The sequence below is a fragment of the Nomascus leucogenys genome, chromosome 16 (genome assembly GCF_006542625.1).
Source record: "Nomascus leucogenys isolate Asia chromosome 16, Asia_NLE_v1, whole genome shotgun sequence".
In the NCBI taxonomy this organism is placed as follows: domain Eukaryota; kingdom Metazoa; phylum Chordata; class Mammalia; order Primates; family Hylobatidae; genus Nomascus; species Nomascus leucogenys.
The window spans coordinates 27,618,975-27,636,305 of record NC_044396.1 but is presented as its reverse complement, the minus strand read 5'-3'; the positions used below and the strand labels follow the sequence as shown (position 1 = coordinate 27,636,305).

General features: G+C 38.1%; 1 protein-coding gene across 4 annotated transcripts in view; it reads right to left on the bottom strand.

The window, feature by feature from the left end:
• The window catches only part of MRPS28 (mitochondrial ribosomal protein S28), a 112,841-nt gene that overhangs the window by 77,971 nt on the left and 17,539 nt on the right, over window positions 1-17,331 (bottom strand). For all 4 annotated transcript variants that reach the window (XM_012496087.2, XM_030795407.1, XM_030795405.1 and 1 more), the window contains exon 2: window positions 7,630-7,811. In XM_012496087.2, coding sequence (XP_012351541.1) covers window positions 7,630-7,811 — 182 coding nt within the window. The remainder of the gene's footprint in view (window positions 1-7,629; window positions 7,812-17,331) is intronic.

Below are 17,331 nucleotides of genomic sequence, written 5' to 3'. Positions count from 1 at the left end.
GCTATAAAGCAATTCTTCGGGCTTAACAAGAGTTTTAAGAAATTTACTCATTTATTTGCAAATTCACTATAAGAACTGGTACCATCTCAAGCAGGATTTCAGATTGAATAATTCCACCTTATTTTTGCTACTGCCCCTACTGGAGGTGTTAGTCTCAACCATGATAAATGCTCATGTCCAAAACACTCGGCACCTTGATTGGTTCAACAAACACTGTTCTGATATGTGACAATCCCTATCAAAGGCATCAGTGAACAGGCAGTCCACACAGGCAAAACTCCAACCCAGTTACACTTCACTTATCAGGAAGTTCGTTATCTGGTGACATCAAGTAGCTACACAGCCCAGTGAGACCTAAACAGAAGGAGTTTAGGAGCTGTCAGAATACATGCTGAAGTCCATACACTAAAGGTACCCACACTTTACTCACAGAAGAGGCTGCTAGGTCCTTACTCAAACCCTAGTTGTTCTTATTTTAAGCACAACAAATTTGATGACTGATCTCCCATGTATAGGCATACTGGAAGAGGAAAATTAGGAGGTCTGAGAAAGCTATAAAAAGCAGACAAGGGCATAACTGCAGTAAAGGAGAAATAACACAAAAACTGCAGAACTGGGGGGTTATATGGTTATGGAGCAAAAATTCTGTGTATTTTTATTATGATACAATACAGAAATTAATGTTTATAATTATGACCCTGGGTCATCAAAAGCAAAAACAAAAAACAGTTCAACTATTTTAGGTCTAACAAGGTTCAAAGAAAGTATATAATACATTTTATTAAAAGAACCAATAAACAATTAAAAATTAAGTATATTAGGTATTAATAGCCAATTTTCTATTATTTACACAATAAACTTTTTTGAAATATATCATTCTCAAATAACATGAGGCATATTGATATTAATCAGGTCCTGTGACTAGAGGTCTTACCACAATTATGATACAGATCCATTACAAAACAAAGCCTAGACCTGATAGTTATTAGCTTATTGGGGGTTACACTATTCAAACTTACCATACTATTTCTTAGTCTGTTCAATCTGAATAACAAAACGCCATAAATAAGGGTATCTTATAAACAGCAGAAACTTCTTTCTCATAGTTCTAGAGGCTGGAAGTCCAGGATCAAGGCACAAGCAGATTTAGTGTCATGAAGACCTGGTTCTGGTTCATAGATTAACTAACTAGCCAATTCACTAATCCCACTCATGAGGGCAGAATCCTCATGACCTAAGTACCTCCCAATAGCCCAGCCTCCTAACTACATCACACTGGTGATTATGTTCCAACAAATGAATTCTGCAGGGACACAAACATTCAGACCACAGCAACAATGGACACCATAACCAAAGATATAATAGACTACCTATCATTTTTTAACAGACCTCCACAGAGCTTCACTGCCACACTGCCTTCAGGGTCCCTGACATGAAACTGCTTCATATGTAAGACTGTTTTAGGAAGTCTTTATGATGCTTGAGTTACTATATATTGTATGATTTAGAGTGCAGCACAGTGGGGTGAAAAGAAAATTTGGATATACACAGCCCTAGGTTTGAATCCCTGCTTTGTTAATCCCTAGTTGCATGACTGCGGCACATTATTTATGCTCAGAGACTCATTTTCTTCATTTGGGAAATGGGGATAGTATCTACTATCTATGTTCATTGTGAAGAATAAATAAGACAATATACGTAAGATACCAGTGTATGTTTTTAAAAAGCTGTTATGATTATCAGAAGGAAATCAGATGGAATATAGAAAGGAAACAATCAAGTCTGTGAAACTGTTTGCTGCATTAATATGACAGAAAAAAAATGTCTAAAAACAAGGGTATACAGGTTCCCATGATGGGAAAAGTGCTCTGTATTTTTAAATCACCATACAAGCCCTCTAACTCATAGAAAGGTTCATGGAAAATTAGGTTAAAGACTCGTAAAAAAAAGTACACATGTACATAGCAAAAATATTAACTTAAAGCAGATTAATGCAAATATTCTAATATGGGGCCAAGGCGTTCTCTCTCAGTAGGGGGTCCACTCACTGAAGCTCTGCTCTTCCTTACATAACAACACCCACACTGCAAGGTCTGTAACTGCCAGGGCCAGTCATGTAAAAGTAGAACAAGAACAGAAAGACAACTGGAAAGCAATACCTTTCACGTTTTTATAATTTTTGTTTCAATCTACAGTTTTCTTGCACAATCTAGTTCAATAGCGATTTCTTAAAAACAAAAAACTCTCTCTGATTCAAGCAGCAGAGTCGGGGAAAAACAAAAAAACAAAGTTTTCCTTTATGGAGTCTCTCTAAAACACTAAAGTTAGCATTCCTAAGAACAAAAACCCTTTCTGTATTCAAATTTTATTAATTTGTACAATATCCCAGTAAATTTCTTAATATAAACACGTTTTGAAATGAGTACAATTAGGCCGGGCATGGCGGCTCATGTCTGTAATCCCAGCACTTTGGGAGGCCGAGGCGGGCAGATCACTTGAGGAGTTAGAGACTACCCTGTCTCCACTAAAAATACAAAAATTAGCCAAGCATGGTGGCACATGCCTGTAATCCCAGCTACTCAGGAGGCTGAGGCACAAGAATTGCTTGAACCTGGGAGGCAGAAGTTGCAGTGAGCTGAGATCATGCCACTGCACTCTAGCCTGGGCGACAGAACAAGACTGTCTCAAAAAAAAAAAGAAAGAAAGAAAGAAAGAAACAAGCACAACTGAGCTTTTGCTAAACATATACCTCAACTGGATGAAACAAAAGTGCCTAGGTATAGTACAGGACCACTAATTTCTAATGTTCCATGTGGTATTGGTATCTGTCAGTGGGCTTTACAAAAGAAAAAGATGTCAGTTGATTTGACAAATCAGTTAATTAAATAACTTCCAAAGAAGTTAATGCCATTCCGAGTCATTCCGATTTGTCATATGTGATTTCTGACTTCAAGTCATAAGCTGATTTAAAAGAAAAATATAATAATCATAACTTTTGAGGCTGGTACTATAAGGTCCCATGCATGTCTCAAAATCTCTAAATATACTTATGTCTATTTTGCAACTCACTCTAAGTAGATCAAATTACTATTGTTCATGCTTAAGTACTATAGCTTAGATTCTGAATGCTACTATTAAGGTCATGTCTTTCTAAAATTAGTTTCTTCCTTTCCAAGTGTTTTTCAAACTTTTCTTATTTACAGTAGAGATACTCATCATGCACATTAAACAAAATTGTCCCAGAGCTGTAATACATGAAACAGATAAATGTAGGGCTGCTCTGAAAGTAGGGCCCAACTGCCCCTTTATCCCCAATAAGCAATACTTATGCGATCTTACGCTTTTCTGCAAAACTCTAGGGCATTTTGGTACAAAGACTAAAAACTGTTCCTTTAAACTATAATCAAAAATGAACATTAAAACAAAAGTTACAGAACTTAAGAGGCTATTATTTAGCTAATTAGAATATTCATTAATCAAAGTATTATCTGATCCCTATTAGTTGTTGTAAGTCTGAAATGCCAAACTTATTAAAAGAAATAATAAAAAATTAAAACATTTGGTTAAACTGGATATTTCAATTAGTTATTTTTCATTGTATTTAATTAATCTTTCAACTGTCCTAAAGTAGCATTATTCAACTACACAAAAGTCTGAACGAAGAGAAGAAAATAGTTCTCTAAAAGCATCAAAAAAAGGAAGGCTGATGAATGATGAACAGATTATGTAAATATTTCTCTTATTTATAACAATTTAAAATGCACCAAAGCAGGAAGCTCTGCCATTACGGAGATTCAGTCTCCTAGAATCTGCTCAGTCAGAGGCCTGACAGCATGACTGCAGAGAACACGTGTCCAGCCCAACAAGCTGTTCTACCTAGTCATATAATCTAAACGTACAGGTACAAAAAGGGGAGGAGCACAAACAACTGAGCTGGATCTCATTACTTCCTTGTTCAGTGATAAAGACAACAGGCAAACATTTGAATAAAGTAGGTTCCTACCCACAAATTTTTAGATATAAGTAGGAGTAATCAGTAACCAAAACAGTAATCATGCTGACCTGACAATTCTCAACAATATTTTCAAAGCATAAGTGACAGATCCCTATAAGAAACCTAGAGAAGGGTTTTGGAAAGAACCTAGGCATTTCTACGTGTACAAATGAAGATCTAATAATCATTCTGTGAAGAGTATAAACCTTCATTTCATGATAGATTAAAAACTGGAGAACATGAAATTTGCTACGTTAAAAAGTTTCTCTCCAGAAAACAATGTATGTCGATAAAGAGCTGGAGTTGTTATCTACATAGCCATAAAGGTATGTACACAGGATATGTAGGTAGAGAAAATAAGTAATCAAACTATTGATGTTAAACCTTGGCTGAAGATTGGGCACAGTTAGAAATAACATCACCAGTCTGTAGGACCAAAGAAGAAGCTGAAGAGAGAGAGCTTCAGAGACAGCTGAAGCATTGACTCTCATCTTTTTTTTTTAAAGGCACTTTGAGGACATTTCAGACTTATAGAACTAGAACTAGAAGTCAAAGGCCTTTTTTGACTACTGTTATTTTCCACTCACCAGGCACTCTCTCACTATATTATCCATTTTTACTTACGTAATTACCAATATTTTAAATTGATTCATGTACTTGTTTACTATCTATGCCTCCTTCCCCCATTTGCATATGCACTTCAAGAGAGCAGAGAACTAATCTGTCTGGTTTACCAGTCTTTACAACAGTACCTGGCAAATTGAAGAGGTCTAGTATTTGTCGAATGAATGAGTGAATGAATGAATGAATGAACAAATCAACTCCTGTAGCACTTTGGCTCCTCCTCCTTGATGATCCTCATTCATGAATGTATTTATTTTGTGACTCCTCTGAAGTTTAAATGGGTACTTCTGGTCAGAGTAACTGGATACTAAGCAAGTGGTTTCACAGAAGCAGGAATAGAGAAATTACTACAGATAACTACAGAACAAAGAGATGTAGGCATATAACTCTCCTAAGTATCTTTAAAAAGACTCTAATATAGTGACTGCTCCAAAGATTAGAGAATTTACTTGCAAAATTACTAAGAGCCAACCCCTCTCCCCTCAAAAAGCTTTTATGACTGCTTCCTTGTGGGGAGAACAGACAGAGATGGAGGTTTCAAGAAAATAATTTATATAACAGAATGTGTGCATATGTGGTACATATTTAGTTTTAAATAAAAAATTAAGATTTAATAAATGTTGTAATAGATGCCAGTATTTAACCATTTAAAGCTATACTACACATAAAACAAATTCAAATCAGACTATACTACTCATTAGAAAACTAATTGCAAATCTGATACTTAAAAATCTGTGACTTAAAGCCAAGTATGGTGGTACATGTCTGTAAGTCCCTGCTACTCAGGAGGCTGAGGTGGGAGGATTGCTTGAGCCCAGGAGTTCAAGTCCAGCTGGGGCAATTTAATTCTAGATCTCTAAGGCATTCTGAATATATTATGTTCAAGAATATGACATAATCACAAAAGTGATGTTTTAAATTTTTAATTCAATGAGAAAAAAGAACAGTGCAGACAAAAGAATATCCCCAAAGAAATAAATATCCATGAAAGAGATATGATTAACAGAATTCCATCCTCACATATAAAAAAAGTATATGACTAGTATTTGTGATTTATAATAAACTTGACTAAGCAGTTGAATATCTGCTGAGAAATATCTTAGCAGAGTTGTCATAAAATAGATCTTTTTATAAAGTCAATACCTGATTCTCCGGTTGCATGTTAGGTCAGCTTGTAAGAATAAGACAGGCACTGCGACTGGACAGCATCCATGGTAGATGATCAGTTGTAAGGAGGGGACTAAGGATTTCTTTGTGTAAAATAAAACAGCACTTTATTTTATAATTACTGTATATTTTCTACTAATGAAAAAATGATCTGCTACAGCTTCTGCTGATGGTACCTAAGAGCTGAGGATACCTCTCTTAAAGGGTAACTTTTGTATCACATATCTTCTTACTTGCCTCCTTCATAAACCCTTCTCAAAAGGAATTCTTGAAGGATGTCATCATTAGGTCACCAGGATTTTAGTAATAACAATGCAATGAAAATAACAATAACAACAGTAGCATTTGTTTACCATACGCCAATCACTTGTCTAAATTTTTAGACACAATAACTAATTGAATTCCTTCAGTAGCTGTTTACATAACAGATACTGATTACAGTATTAAAATCTGGATTGACAGACACATCCTACTTAGAAATTTCTTTGAGTCTCCCTACTTTTGAACTAAGGTTGTATGATATTTGATATACCAATTCAAGTCATGCTCAAGCCATACCTCTCATGCCAGGGAGCACAGTTTTTCAGTTGACACCTGGTTTATACCACTCATCTTGTTAAAACACTGTTCAGCTTCTGGTTATCTAAGGTAGAGATGTGCTGCAGCCAGCTAATACCAGCTTGTGAGAAGCACTGTGCACACATCTTCCCAACTCTGCATTTGGTGACATCATGTTGGTGACTTGACATTGGCCATGCTGGGAGTATTTTACATTACAGAAATTGGGGCTTTTTTTTTTAATCAGCTAGTTGTTAAATATTTACTCATATATCATTAATCTGAGGAAATGTGAATTCTGTTAAGTTTGTCAGACCCTATTCAGATTCAGGTAGAACAAGCTTATGTGTCTAAATTGGGTAAGACCAATTATCAATGGCATCTTTAGATATCCAGCTCTCAGAAGAGAGGCAACTCATTCTCATAATTGCTCTCCTAGGTCTAGAGTAGACTCTTCGCCTTTCATTTCCACAATATGACCAATTTTTATATGCCAAAAACTTCTTAAACACTGTAATTCATCCTATCTAAAATACCACTGATTATTAGATTCACTATTGTTTTATATATGATGAAGAAAAAAAAAAACACTGCCAGTTAATTTAATATACTGTCAACTGTAACATGCATCCTGATATCAAAAATAGTGAAAACTAAAAAATGCACATTAGAAATCGATGGGGAAAAAAATCATTTCTATCTTGTTTACTATTGTTCTATTGTTTTCCCATCTCAGAATCTTAGTTCGACCTCTCCTTGACTCGATATTCCACTCCTAGATCTCCCACCTTAGTGCTTTCTCCAGTGCCTATTTATATTCATAAATATCTTTACCTACATAAACTACAACAGAATGAACTCTATTTATTAGGAAAAATAATCCTAAAAATAGATGTAATATAATAAGAAAAGAAAGAAAAAAAAGAAAGGAGAAGTGGAAAGAGACTATGGAACAGAGAAGGGACAAAAAAATGGTTCCAGGCAAAATAGCCTAAGCAACATGCATTATTACAAAGTTGGTTTTAAGTTTATGGTGTGGAATGGCTTATTATCAGGATGAACATTCAAGTCTTCCCAACAACTGCTCTCACTGCTTTGAGAAGACATGAGTCTGGCCTAACATGACCAACAAGTATTTTTAAAGCACTTCACTTTACTTCAGCATTATCAAGACAAATAAATATGTTTTCAGTCTTTTCAAAAAATCACCTTTCATTCAACAGTACTTTTGCGCTATCGAGATTTTTATGAATACTCTTAAGGTGCTTGGAAATGATTCTACTTACTCTCCATCCACTTCTGGTCTTCTACATACACAATGAAACTTTCCACCAAAATCTATGTAAAGATCATTCCCCACAATATGAAAGATCCGTCCAATGACCAGTTTATCCTTTGCAGGTCCCATCTGTGTAAGAGGAGAACGTCTCAGCATAGATGCAAAGGATTCCACATTTTTTGGAGAACCCTAAATATGAAAAGAGATATTTATATACATATAACTCAACATGAAGGTATAATAAAGTCTTAAAGAAATTTTCTTAAAGTCAATTGTTGTAGCAATAATTTTAAAATATATGTGGAATTTTGCTTTAAAATGCCAGTTATGCTCTTCAACTTCCTCTTTCATCCTTTCCTTCCTGAAGAGGAGCTAAAGAAAGTAGGCATCGAGATGGAGCGCAGTGGCTCACGCCTGTTATCCCAGCACTTTGGGAGGCCGAGGCAGGTGGATCACCTGAGGTCGGGAGTTCTAAGCCTGACCAACATAGAGAAACCCTGTCTCTACTAAAAATACAAAATTAGGGATTCCAAGATGGCCAAATAGGAACAGGTCCAGTCTACAGCTCCCAGCGTGAGCAACGTAGAAGACGCGTGATTTCTGCATTTCCAACTGAGGTACCGGGTTCATCTCACTGGTGCAGGACAGTGGGTGCAGCCCACCGAGTGTGAGCCAAAGCAGGGCCTCACCCAGGAAGCACAAAGGGTCAGGGAATTCCCTTTCCTAGCCAAGCTGTGATAGATGGCACCTGGAAAATCGGGTCACTCCCACCTTAATACTGCGCTTTTCCAACGGTCTTAGCCAATGGCACACCAGGAGATTATATCCCGCGCCTGGCTTGGAGGGTCCCATGCCCACGGAGCCTCGCTCATTGCTAGCACAGCAGTCTGAGATTGAACTGCAAGGCAGCAATGAGGCTAGGGGAGGGGCGCCCGCCATTGCCAAGGCTTGAGTAGGTAAACAAAGCAGCCAGGAATCTCCCACTGAGTGGAGCCCACTAAAGCTCAAGGAGGCCTGCCTGCCTCTGTAGATTCCACCTCTGGGGGCAGGGCATAGCCAAACAAAAGGCAGCAGAAACCTCTGTAGACGTAAATGTCCCTGTCTGACAGCTTTGAAGAGAGTAGCGGTTCTCCCAGCAAGGAGTTTGAGATCTGAGAATGGACAGACTGCCTCCTCAAGTGGGTCCCTGATCCCGAGTAGCCTAACCGGGAGGCACCCCCCAGTAGGGGCAGACTGACACTTCACACGGCCGGGCACCCCTCTGAGACGAAGCTTCCAGAGGAACAATCAGGCAGCAACATTTGCTGTTCATCAATATTCGCTGTTCTGCAGCCTCTGCTGCTGATACCCAGGCAAACAGGGTCTGCAGTGGACCTCCAGCAAACTCCAACAGACCTGCAGCTGAGGGTCCTGACTGTTAGAAAGAAAACTAACAAACAGAAAGGACATCCACACCAAAACCCCATCTGTACGTCACCAACATCAAAGACCAAAGGTAGATAAAACCACACAGATGGTGAAAAAATAGAGCAGAAAAGCTGAAAATTCTAAAAATCAGAGTGCCTCTCCCTGTCCAAAGGAATGCAGCTCCTTGCCAGCAATGGAACAAAGCTGGACAGAGAATGACTTTGATGAGTTGAGAGAAGAAGGCTTCAGACGATCAAACTTCTCTAAGCTAAAGGAGGAAGTTTGAACCCATCACAAAGAAGCTGAAAACCTTGAAAAAAGATTAGACAAATGGCTAACTAGAATAATCAGTGTAGAGAAGTCCTTAAATGACCTGATGGAGCTGAAAACCATGGCATGAGAACTACGTGACAAATACACAAGCTTCAGTAGCTGATTCGATCAACTGGAGGAAAGGGTATCAGTGATTGAAGATCAAATTAATGAAATGAAGCGAAAACAGAAGTTTAGAGGAAAAAGAGTAAAAAGAAACGAACAAAGCCTCCAAGAAATATGGGACTATGTGAAAAGACCAAATCTACATCTGATTGGTATACCTGATAAAGAGATGGGGAGAATGCAACCAAGTTGGAAAACACTCTGCAGGATATTATCCAGGAGAACTTCCCCAACCTAGCAAGGCAGGCCAGCATTCAAATTCAGGAAATACAGAGAACGCCACAAAGATACTCCTCGAGAAGAGCAACTCCAAGACACATAATTGTCAGATTCACCAAAGTTGAAATGAAGGAAAAAATGTTAAGGGCAGCCAGAGAGAAAGGTCGGGTTACCCACAAAGGGAAGCCCATCAGACTAACAGCTGATCTCTCGGCAGAAACTCTACAAGCCAGAAGAGAGTGGGGGCCGATATTCAACATTCTTAAAGAAAAGAATTTTCAACCCAGAATTTCATATCCAGCCAAACTAAGCTTCATTAGTGAAGGAGAAATAAAATCCTTTACAGACAAGCAAATGCTGAGAGATTTTGTCACCACCGGGTCTGCCCTAAAAGAGCTCCTGAAGGAAGTACTAAACATGGAAAGGAACAACCAGTACCAGCCACTGCAAAAACATGACAAATTGTAAACCATCGATGCTAGGAAGAAACTGCATCAACTAACGAGCAAAATAACCAGGAAACATCATAATGACAGGATCAAATTCACACACAACAATATTAACCTTAAATGTAAATGGGCTAAATGCTCCAATTAAAAGACACAGACTGGCTAATTGGATAAAGAGTCAAGACCCATCAGTGTGCTGTATTCAGGAGACCCATCTCACGTGCAGAGACACACATAGGCTCAAAATAAAGGGATGGAGGAAGATCTACCAAGCAAATGGAAAACAAAAAAAGGCAGGGGTTGCAATCCTAGTCTCTGATAAAACAGACTTTAAACCAATAAAGATCAAAAGAGACAAAGATGGCCACTACTTAATGGTAAAGGGATCAATTCAACAAGAAGAGCTAACTATCCTAAATATACATGCACCCAATAGAGGAGCACCCAGATTCATAAAGCAAGTCCTTAGAGACCTACAAAGAGACTTAGACTCCCACATAATAATTATGGGAGATTTTAACACCCCACTGTCAACATTAGACAGATCAATGAGACAGAAAGTTAACAAGGATATCCAGGAATTGAACTCAGCTCTGCACCAAGCATATCTCATAGACATCTACAGAACTCTCCACCCCAAATCAACAGAATATACATTCTTCTCCACACCACTTCGCACTTATTCCAAAATTGACCATATAATTGGAAGTAAAGCACTCCTCAGCAAATGAAAAAGAACAGGAATGATAACAAACTGTCTCTCAGACCACAGTGCAATCAAACTAGAACTCAGGATTAAGAAACTCACTCAAAACCGCTCAACTACATGGAAACTGAACAACCTGCTCCTAAATGACTACTGGGTACATAACGAAATGAAGGCAGAAATAACTAAGATCAGAGCAGAACTGAAGGAGATAGAGACACAAAAAAACCTTCAAATAATCAATGAATCCAGGAGCTGGTTTTTTGAAAAGATCAACAAAATTCATAGACCGCTAGCAAGACTAATAAAGAAAAAAAGAGAGAAGAATCACACAGAAGCAATAAAAAATGATAAAGGGGATATCACCACCAATCCCACAGAAATACAAACTACCATCAGAGAATACTATAAATGCCTCTACGCAAATAAACTAGAAAATCTGGAAGAAATAGATAAATTCCTGGACACATACACCCTCCCAAGACTAAACCAGGAAGAAGTTGAATCCCTGAATAGATCAATAACAGACTCTGAAATTGAGGCAATAATTAATAGCCTACCAACCAAAAAAAGTCCAGGACCAGATGGATTCACCGCCGAATTCTACCAGAGGTACAAGGAGGAGCTGGTACCATTCCTTCTGAAACTATTCCAATCAATAGAAAAAGAGGGAATCCTCCCTAACTCATTTTATGAGGACAGCATCATCCTGATACCAAAGCCTGACAGAGATACAACAAAAAAAGAGAATTTTAGACCAATATCCCTGATGAACATCGATGCAAAAATCCTCAATAAAATACTGGTAAACCAAATCCAGCAGCACATCAAAAAGCTTATCCACCATGATCAAGTGGGCTTCATTCCTGGGATGCAAGACTGGTTCAACATATGCAAATCAATAAATGTAATCCAGCATATAAACAGAACCAAAGACAAAAACCACATGATTATTGCAATAGATGCAGAAAAGGCCTTTGACAAAATTCAACAACCCTTCATGCTAAAAACTCTCAATAAATTAGGTATTGATGGGTCATATCTCAAAACAATAAGAGCTATTTATGACAAACTCACAGCCAATATCATACTGAATGGGCAAAAACTGGAAGCATTCCCTTTAAAAACTGGTGCAACACAGGGATGCCCTCTCTCACCACTCCTATTCAACATAGTGTTGGAAGTTCTGGCCAGGGCAATCAGGAGGGAGAAAGAAATAAAAGGTATTCAATTAGGAAAAGAGGAAGTCAAATTGTCCCTGTTTGCAGATGACATGATTGTATATCTAGAAAACCCCATTATCTCAGCCCAAAATCTCCTTAAGCTGATAAGCAACTTCAGCAAAGTCTCAGAATACAAAATCAATGTGCAAAAATCACAAGCATTCTTATACGCTAATGACAGACAAACAGAGAGCCAAATCATGAGTGAACTCCCATTCACAATTGCTTCAAAGAGAATAAAATTCCTACGAATCCAACTTACAAGGGATGTGAAGGACGTCTTCAAGGAGAACTACAAACCACTGCTCAATGAAATCAAAGAGGACACAAACAAATGGAAGAACATTCCATGCTCATGAATAGGAAGAATCAATATCGTGAAAATAGCCATACTGCCCAAGGTAATTTATAGATTCAATGTCATCTCCATCAAGCTACCAATGACTTTTTTCACAGAATTGGAAAAAACTACTTTAAAGTTCATATGGAACCAAAAAAGAGCCCACATTGCCAAGACAATCCTAAGCAAAAAGAACAAAGCTGGAGGCATCATGCTATCTGACTTCAAACTATACTACAAGGCTACAGTAACCAAAACAGCATGGTACTGGTACCAAAACAGAGATATAGACCAATGGAACAGAGCAGAGCCCTCAGAAATAATACCACATATCTACAGCCATCTGATCTTTGACAAACCTGATAACAAGAAATGGGGAAAGGATTCCCTATTTAATAAATGGTGCTGGGAAAACTGGCTAGCCATATGTAGAAAGCTGAAACTGGATCCCTTCCTTACACCTTATACAAAAATTAATTCAAGATGGATTAAAGACTTACATGTTAGACCTAAAACCATAAAAACCCTAGAAGAAAACCTAGGCAATACCATTCAGGACATAGGCATGGGCAAGAACTTCATGTCTAAAACACCAAAAGCAATGGCAACAAAAGCCAAAATTACAAATGGGATCTAATTAAACTAAAGAGCTTCTGCACAGCCAAAGAAACTACCATCAGAGTGAACAGGCAACCTACAGAATGGGAGAAAATTTTTGCAATCTACTCATCTGACAAAGGGCTAATATCCAGAACCTACAAAGAACTCAAACAAATTTACAAGAAAAAATAAACCCCATCAAAAAGTGGGTGAAGGATATGAACAGACACTTCTCAAAAGAAGACATTTATGCAGCCAACAGATATATGAAAAAATGCTCATCATCACTGGCCATCAGAGAAATGCAAATCAAAATCACAATGAGATACTATCTCACACCAGTTAGAATGGCAATCATTAAAAAGTCAGGAAACAACAGGTGCTGGAGAGGATGTGGAGAAAAAGGAACAGTTTTACACTGTTGGTGGGACTGTAAACTATTTCAACCATTGTGGAAGACAGTGTGGCGACTCCTCAGGGATCTAGAACTAGAAATACCATTTGACCCAGCCATCCCATTACTGGGTATATACCCAAAAGATTATAAATCATGCTGCTATAAAGACACATGCACACATATGGTTACTGTGGCACTATTCACAACAGCAAAGACTTGGAACCAACCCAAACGTCCATCAATGATAGACTAGATTAAGAAAATGTGGCACATATACACCATGGAATACTATGCAGCCATAAAAAATGATGAGTTCATGTCCTTTGTAGGGACATGGATGAAGCTGGAAACCATCATTCTCAGCAAACTATTGCAAGGAGAAAAAAAACAAACACCGCATGTTCTCACTCATAGGTGGGAATTGAACAATGAGAACACATGGACACAGGAAGGGGAACATCACACACCGTGGCCTGTCATGGGGTGGGGGTAGGGGGGAGGGATAGCATTAGGAGAAATACCTAATGTAAATGAAGAGTTAATGGGTGCAGCACACCAACATGGCACATGTATACATATGTAACAAACCTGCACATTGTGCACATGTACCCTAGAACCTAAAGTATAATAAAAAATAAATAAATAAATAGAATTTTAAAAAAATACAAAATAAGCCAGGCATCATGATGCATGCCTATAATCCCAGCTACTCAGGAGGCCGAGGAAGGAGAATCACTTGAACCCAGGAGGCAGAGGTTACGGTGAGTCGAGATCATGCCATTGCACTCCAGCCTGGGCAACAAGAGCGAAACTGTCTCAAAAAAAAAAAAAGAAAGAAGAAAAAGAAAGAAATTAGGCATCTATACTTGGCAGGGGATGACAGAGATGTGACAGTCCAGGGTGAGGTCTCAAGAGCCCAGGCAGGGTAGGGAGAGTAGAAGAGTGCCTGTATATCAAGTCTCTGAGAATGGGGTGGGGGGTCGTTAGTGGTCAGAGTATGAGCACGTGAGGAGGGCATCCAAGAAGCAATTGACTTTATTCCTAGCACTGACCATCTGTAAAAAAATGCCTTCTAAATCAAGTTTAGTGAAAGTGACTATTCTTTTAATACAAATGTAAATATACATTAAGATAAAAACAATTAAGAGCCTTTCATCACAATGATCAGTCTGAACATGAATTCCTGATATATAATTCTTTTTAAACAACTTGAATTTGTTATACTTTTCTTTTTCCTAAAGTAAATTCCAAAAGAAAAATAGCTTGTTTTGTGCTATTCACTTTCTGGGAATCTTTTTACATATTGAATTCACTTGAGGTATGACTAATTATTCTTTTTTTCTTACAAAAATTTTTTCCAAACACATTTTTTCCAAATCCGTGAACACAGATTTGTGCCTTCTACTCATTTTTGTGTGTGGAGTGGTGTGTGCAATTTGGTACAAACTAAAGGAAGTGCTAAGTTTCTATCTGTGAGAGCAAATCACGGAAGAATATTAACAATTTGATCTGACGACCTACATGCTGTATTTGGAATGAGTTTTACATGTGTTATTCAGGGGAGAACTACTAAAAGTTCAATAGTAAAGCGCATTTACTTTTAAAGCTACACAACTATATTTGTGACTTAAGTTTAATGCATGTACTACTTGAGAGATTACAAACTCAAATGCCAGGCCAGGTGAGGGCTTGATAATCAGGATATGTGCCCAAGTTTAAAAGGTGTAGACACTACTCAGCTCCAGCTGCAGCTGCAATTCAAGTCCCCATGTTTTAATTTTCCAAGAAAAGCCAGAAATCCACATATTAATGTAAATTTTCCAATTTTTAAATACTTACATGCAGGGGGAAAAAGTTTTCCATTTTACAAACCTGGCAAAACACATCCAGGTGTTGAATTTGGCCCACGAACCACAAGTTTATGACCTCTGCTTCAGGAAAAAGAAAGTCAAGCCATTTGGCTTATGCCAAGTCCCTCATGTGCTAGAGGGAGGGTATGAACTGAAACAAACTGGGAAAAAGTCCGTAGCACAAAAGGGTCAATCTAAACTAAAGACAAGTCGGTAGGCCTAGAGGCCAACTAGAGCTGAAAAGGTAACCAGGAATGTATGCCATGAGCAATCACACTAGTTTTATAAATCCATAAAATACATTAAAGGTCCTTAAACAAGCACTTTGAAAAAATAGTTCTTTCTTGCAGAGCCAGAGATAAATCCTACAGAGGTAACACAGACACAGCTGACTTGCCCTTTAGAGGTAGTGTAAAAGAGTAATTCTAAGTAAGCCATTCTTGACAAGAGCAGCTACATAATCCTTTGCTGGGAGCCATTATCCCATCCATAGCAGCTGCCACCAAAGCAGCTGAGAATAGCAGTGCTCAAGAGAAGAGCAAACGGTATCAACTTGGGGGTCTCTGCTTGTAACCAGGGCAGGTCCTGCCCACTTTCCCTATGATCTGCCTTCCCATTACTCCACTTTTATGGTTTATATCTACCAGAGTTCCTCTCTTCTTTTTCTTCTTTTTTCACTTCGGCTATTTTTGGCTGACTTTCAATTGAAGCCATAGTCCAATTAAAACTAAATGACAGGGGTTAGGCATTGTGGCTCACACCTGTGATCCCAGCACTATGGGAGGCCAAGGTGGGTGGATCACTTGAGGTCAGGAGTTCAAGACCAGCCTGGCCACCATGGTGAAACCCCATCTCTACTAAAATACAAAAATTAGTAGGGCATGGTGGCATGTGCCTGTAATCCCAGCTACTCAAGAAGCTGAGCCAGGAGAATCACTTGAACCCAGGAGGCGGAGGTTGCAGTGAGCCGAGATGGCACAACTGCACTCTAGCCTGGGCGACAGAGTGAGACTCTCAAAAAAACAAAACAAAACAAAACAAAACAAAAAACTAGATGACACGAAGATACAGTAGTAGTAGATCCAGTAGTTAAACTTTTACTGGAGATAATTCAGCCATCACTAGGACCTGTTCCTAAAATAACACAGTGTCCTTTTTCAATTGTGAAGAGATGTTTGAGCTAAGATTAGTATAATAGTAAGTGGTATTTTCCCCTTGGTTTTAGAAAATTATTGAGTGCTCTCAACTGTTTAAAAATACTCTGAGATTTTTAGTAAGTCTGTAGTTAAATATTTATTACATTATAAACTTTATAAAGTTATAGTTATTTTTTATAGGTAACTTTAAAATCAAGTGGAAACATTTCTCTTCCATTATTTTTTGCCTCTATTACATTTTGCAAGGAAGTCAGTGTGTTTTCGGTGAGTGAAACAATTTTACCACAAGCATAAGAACACTGGATTAAAACCTGAATTTGCTTTTAAATTGTAGCTCATTATTTCATTTGATTTTTGATATTGCATCATTGATTTTGGGAAGCTACATCAAACAATCAGACAAACCCTTGCTTCAAAAATCATAGTCTAGAACCATCTCCGAATCCTAGGGCTTATGCCAAAATGTACTCATTTACTTGTCAAATGACTTCTAAAAACACTAAATGCGGCAACTCCCACAATCCATGTTCATTACAGGGAGTCCTGTTTATAAAGTCTCTAAACTAACATTGATAGCTCCTCTCATGCTGATATAGACTGCAGAGACTGGAAGCATACTGTCACCGCTGGATATGTATCATAGAGCTCAGTGCCTAACCCTGGAAAATGTTACAATAAAGCTCACTAACTGAGCTGTCACAGGTACTAACTTGGAGTTGACTACTTCCTTTAACAGTTGGTCATAGAGATCAGATCTCCTGCTATTCTGCTGTACTATTTTCTCCTTTGAAGCCTGAAAGTTGATAGGACCATCAAGGTAGAAAGGAGGAAGGTAAAGGAATTACAGACACATGGAACAGTATCACTTTCATTTATTCAATCATTCATTCATTCATTCATCAAACATGTGTTGCCTTTTTAAT